This window comes from Acanthisitta chloris, unplaced genomic scaffold (assembly GCF_000695815.1).
Source record: "Acanthisitta chloris isolate BGI_N310 unplaced genomic scaffold, ASM69581v1 scaffold2362, whole genome shotgun sequence".
Classification (NCBI taxonomy): domain Eukaryota; kingdom Metazoa; phylum Chordata; class Aves; order Passeriformes; family Acanthisittidae; genus Acanthisitta; species Acanthisitta chloris.
The window spans coordinates 86820-92585 of record NW_008658604.1 but is presented as its reverse complement, the minus strand read 5'-3'; the positions used below and the strand labels follow the sequence as shown (position 1 = coordinate 92585).

At 42.5% G+C, this 5766-nt stretch overlaps 1 protein-coding gene across 1 annotated transcript in view; it reads left to right on the top strand.

Annotated features, from left to right (window-relative positions):
* The first annotated feature begins 376 nt into the window (after positions 1-376).
* Positions 377-5766, top strand: part of SORCS3 (sortilin-related VPS10 domain containing receptor 3) — a 92124-nt gene continuing 86734 nt past the window's right edge. Inside the window, exons 1-2 of the mRNA XM_009085151.1 lie at positions 377-444; positions 3479-3543. Coding sequence (XP_009083399.1) covers positions 377-444; positions 3479-3543 — 133 coding nt within the window. The remainder of the gene's footprint in view (positions 445-3478; positions 3544-5766) is intronic.

The window sequence follows — 5766 nt, the reverse complement described above, 5'->3', positions numbered from 1 at the left end:
CAGCAGGAAAAACTGACCTTTCCTGTCACTTCTGTCTGCATCCCCTCAGCGTTTTCTCATGCGAGGGGTGATTAATGAATAGGGATGGTGGAGGATGTTGATTTAGCATGGTTTTTCACAGTGAGTGTGCCCTTTTTTCCTCCCTACAGCCATCCAAGATAGCAGCACTCTTGGTTGCATTTTGTGGACCTTGGTTTAGATTTTGCTGTCAGGAGTTTATGATCATAGAGAACACAGGGCTGAGCTATGCATGGAGCATGAGGTGTGACAATGTGCCAGGAAAACTGTTTTCAAGCTGACATTAGGCTTCCGAGTGTTGTTACATACTCTTGTCTTTGTAAGTCTCTGAACAGAGTTGCTTGTCAGCCAGGGCACCATGAAACCCCTTCCAGCCACCCCACTCTTTGAGCTTCACTTAGATGCAGAGGACATGCAAAGGAAATGGTAAGTCAGGGGATGAGGATATCTCTCCTCATCATGCTTTAGTTGCTTAAATAGTATTGAGCAGTGCATCTTCCAAATGTCCTTCAGAGAGAGGCAGTGTAAGGCTGTGAAGGTGTCTCTTCTTGTTTTCTTGCTGCTCCTGTATTGCCAGACCTGAGAGATTGTTGTAGTGAGTTCTCAAGACTAGAGAAATTACAACATGGGATAAAGCTGTACAGTCTCTCTGTATTTTTGCAGATGTGCAGGACCCGCATTCACATCTTGCTCTTTCCACTGCATGAGCTTTTTGCATTCTTCATGTAAAGCTCCTCCAGACAAATGATGAGAGACCATTTACTAAAAAATACATGTATTCAGGAGTCAGAGCACTGCAAAGCAAAGCTGTGTTCTTTGCCAGTGGTAACAGAAGCAAGGTGAGACATGAAGAAACAGCATTGATTGGGAATCTGTTCTGCAATCAGTCTTTGATATACAAAAGTGACTTGGTTTGGGCGAAGGAAGGATGACCGATACATCACTTTTCAAGCTTGTTATCTGCCTGCAGATAACAGGAGCCTGTCTTGCTTCTGGGTTGCAGGAGATCACTTTGTGAGCTTTCCCACATGAAGTGTAGTTTTTGGTAAGCAGAGGAGTACTAGAGGTGTGCTGTGTACTAGTCCTTTTTTTTTTTCATTGTTGTTCTGAAAAGAACCATTAGGCTTGTCAAAACTAATTAAGGAAACAAGTAGATGGCACTGGAAAGGAACTTCAAGCTAGAATGACATGTTTCAGGAGACTCCTGTCATTCCCTGGTGCACACTTAACAGGCATTATGAGAAGATCCACAGAGCTTGTGTATGCAAATGCACAATGGTAATGAGTATTCTGGATTTTGTTGAGATATACTTAGATTCTTCTAATTACAGTCCCTTTTCAAATGAATAGTACTGTGGTAGACTGATGTTTTTTATTACCTGGTCTGGGAGTCAGTTTGCCCAGTCGCTGTGGAGGGAGACACAGTGACCCTTCCATCTAGAGAGGAGGGACCCAGAAGGTGTCAGGGGAGCAGGTGAGGTTGCCTGGCATTGTGGTGTCAGGTCACAGCAAATGTCTCTGTGTGTAAGGCTGGTGTCTGGCTTCCAGAAGGACAGATGGCTGGAGAGTGCAGGCACAGGGGGAAGGTTGGATTTAAGTAGGAAACCTGTTGGGAAGGGCTGCAGGGCAGGTCCCTAAAGTGTTCTCAACCTTTACCTCAAAGTGCTGGAATTACTGCTCCTTTTGAGAAAATTGTGATGGATAGACATGATGGTAGGCATCTACCTCCGTCCCTATTGGCATGCCATAGGTGAGGGTCATGGTTCCTGAATGGCTGAAATTCCAGCAATTAGTGCTGCTCATTTGAAAAAGGCAGAAAACTTCTGTTATGGACTAGAAAGATGTGTGCCCTTTCTAAATATTGGGAAATAATGTTGCTGCACCCCATAATGTTTAATTTAAAGGAATTTCTGTTTGTCCTACTCTCACTTTTAACCGTGTCTAGATATTTGGAAGATTTGGCCCTGATAATTGCATGGTCACAGGAACTCAGGCCCGTTCTGGCATCCTTACTGATAACAGACATCACTTTCTCCCTCTTGGGATCACCCTGAAACTGATGGTAGCGATTAAGGAGCAGACAATTTCTCACTGGGAGTGGAATGATGAAAGCTCTGCCTGTGCTGCTTTGTTTTGTTGTGCTGCTGTTTTTTGGCGGCAATTCAGTGTGTTGTGAATGGACTCACTATTGATGTGGTGTTCTAGTTAACAAGCAGTGCCAGTTTCAGTTACCTACACAGTGGGTCATAATGTAGTTGTTTTGACATTTGCAGCACTGGCTGATCTTAGCTGAACTCTGGCACATTTGTATGTTTGTCATTGGTTCAGTTGCTATGTTTTTTTGTGAGATTCAGAAAATGTATCAGAGCATCTGTATTTTGTTTGTTCTTTCTCTCTCTTTTATTTTTTTTTCTATTTTTTGCTGTTGATGCCCCAAGGATGAAAGCAGCAAAAGATTGTGATAAAAATGTTTTCAGAACATTAGGGAATTCTCAATGTTGGCTAGCTCAGAGGGAATCTATTATTTACAATCTACTGTATCAAATTCAGCTCCCACCAAATTAGAAACTGATTTTTGTCATTGTCCCTTTTTAATCTAACCCTTTGGTTAACTCAGGAGAAGCAGCTCCATAAATCACGTGGACATCTATGGATTTTTTTTTTCCCCCTGCCAGCCATTTCTAGCACTAAATGTTCATCTCCCAGTGATTCTTATCAGCCAGGACACTAATAATAACATTTCTGTTCTGGGCTTGACTTTCCCTCTGCTAGGAGGAAGCATGTCTTTGTAATGTGCTTTGAAAAACATTTTTAGGGAGTAAATAACAGGGCACAGGAAGATTTGACTTATGTTGCATGGGTTTCAACTAGTGAGGTTAAGGAAACTTCATGATTATCAGGGACCATGGCATGGATCATGGGTGAATAATGAATTCTTTCTTGCCTTTTTTCAATCAGAAATTCACCATGCATATGTGTGTCATTGTTTTTCTTTTGAAGATGGGGAAACTGAGGTAAACAACAGGAAGACTGGCACACAAACCAGAGGCAAATCAGGAAACTTAGTCTTTCATGTCATTATTCAGCCAAATAAATCCTCCTTTAAATTTGCTTTCTGTAAGCATGAGGCTGCTGTGCCCTCATCTTCAGCATTAAAACAGAGCTCTGATTTTGCTGGGTCTTGGAATCAGCTCTCTGCCACCACAAGAATGATCATTGTAATCTTGGTCTTGCAGACAAGGGAAAGGCAGGATCTGTGCTTGGAAAGGTTGGTATAGGGCCCCTGAGAGTGGTCTGTGTAGAAACACAAAGGAGGTAGGTCAGTGGAAGGTAAAAACCTACATACCAGCTGCACAAGGTAGATTTGAACTGGTTTTGCTTCCCCTCACTATCTCTCTGTCTGATTGCAGCCTTTTAGCTAACTGGCTTTCTCTTTCTCTTTCTCTCTCTCTCCTCCCAGGTCAGTGGCTGGTTTGGATAAAGAACCTGACCTTGTGCACATGGAAGCCCGGACAGCTGATGGACGTGAGTGCCTGCAGCCAATGCTGAAAAGTGGGCTTTGAGCCAAAAATGGAGTGGGAATGAAAATTTACTTTACTCATTTTATCTCCCTATTTACATTTTAATTGATAGGAAAGATGTGGGTCATGGGGTTTGATGTGAGGTATATTCTTAGCCTTAGCCTGTTGGGGGAAAGTCACTGGCTGCAGGGCTTGTGTCAGTGGAGAGGGTGAGCACAAGCACAATCTGTTGGGCTAAGGAGCTGTCTATTCTGTTCCCTGTTTAGCTGTTTCAGTATCATGTAGTTTACAGGAATCATAAAGATCTTGCTACCAGTGCTGTGCCATGCAGCTTTGTGCATTCCTAGAGGTGCTCAAAACATCTGGGTTGTACCTGGGAATTTGAAAAATCTCTTGCAGTCAGACTTCTCTGGCCAGAATATCCCTATACTCATTTGCCTTATATTGAAAGTATTTTTCAGTTTTGCTTATAATGCATGAATAGGTATTCCATACCTAAACATCACAGGCCTTGAAAAAGTGCCTGATCTGAAGCAGGAAATAGAAAAAAATTCTTAACCCCTCACTGCAATGAATGTAGTGACATTTGCAGTAGGAAGCATTCCTATGTAGTTAACCTCCAGTAAAGACAATGGTATTAGAATTAAGTTGACTTATTCCCTCCAAAGTGTTTTAACTATTTCTCACAGGAACTACAGCATAGTAATGCATCTGATCCTGGAGTGGAAGGTTACTCCAGTGTGAGTAAATGAGAGCAGTGGGAGAAGTGTCCCTTTTCACTGCAGGGACAGTGTAGTAAAGCAGCACAGGACTGAGGTTTTACAGGATTTCTAGGAGGAAAAGACCTCATTTTTTGTTGGTTGCAAACTTTCCTCTGTTTCAGTCAAGTAGGCCAGATGCTGTGTGAACAAGCTCCTGTCTATCAAGGTGGCTTCTCTGAGGTTATGTATCTTCTAAAATCACTCATTGACCTCCCATTGCTATTTAGTGATGGCAGCTGAATAAATAACCAGGCAATAAAAAGCTCAGGGGTGGCAGCTGTTTGTTGAATGTGTGGAAAAAACAAAACAGGCCAGCAGGTGGGTGGACAAGGTAGGGAGTTATCCTCAGTGCCTTTGCTGCTGTGTATGCTGTTGCAGGAATACTGAGAGAAGTGGTCAAAAGCAAGTAAAATAAACCAAGCAAGTAAGCAAACAAACTGCTGATGGAGTCTGTTTTCAAACTAAGTTTAAACTTGCTCATCCAGCTGTTTGAATATCAGATGTGTCAAGAATGTAAATGCTTTGTTTGAAAGATATATTCTCAGTTCACGGACATCTCTCTTCCTTCAGATCTTGTTTGCATGGGATTTTGCTTTTTGTTCTTGTTTTAATGTATAAATTCAGCATTTTGAAATTGGCAGTTAGTGGGTTGAGGGTTTCACTGAAAGTCAGTCTTCACCAGCAGTATCAGCTGAACAGTCCCATTACAAGCCATGGTCCCAGCAGGCACAGGTGAGACCTGGTGGGCTGTGCTGGCCCTACTGGCATGTACCACTGGGAGACAGCACCAAAATTACTTCTCTCCTAGTGAAGAACACCACAACAGAACCACGTTGCTCCAATTAGAGTTTTTAAGGCTTAAAACGATATTACTTTCTGTTAAAAAGCATTGACTGCCTCACAGCTATAGCTTCTCCTGGTGTGAAGTGGTGCAGCTCTGTGTGCTGAGGAATGAGAGGCTGAACTTTTCTCCCAGTTGGCTTTGTAACCAAATTGGGTCTTCATGCACTCAGTGCTGAGGCACTTACACCTGCTGGAAAATGGGTCCCTGCAGTTATTTCCTCTTGATCAGAAAGTTCCTCATGAAAGTTTTCCTCAGTGCTGGGGAGAAGGAAGGAGAGGCAGTCTGGTGGCATAGTCACTTATTTGATGCATTAACAGACTTGGATTTAAGTATTCCCATTGCTCAGTCCAATTCAGGGAGAAGAATCCATGCCTTCAGTGTCCCTAACTGCTTGAAAAATACCTCATTCTTCTAGATGGGGCATTTTTCTTTGCTCTTCTTCTGTTTTCCTCCATGCTTTTCATTTAAAAAAAGTAAATAGAAAAAAGGGGAGGAAAGTAAGGGAGGGAACTGGTATTTAGGATTGGACTCCTGAACTTGATTTTTTGATTAATTTTTTTTTAAAGCAGTGTCGTGCTTTAACCCCAGTCAGCAGCCAAGAACCATGAAGCTACTCACTCAC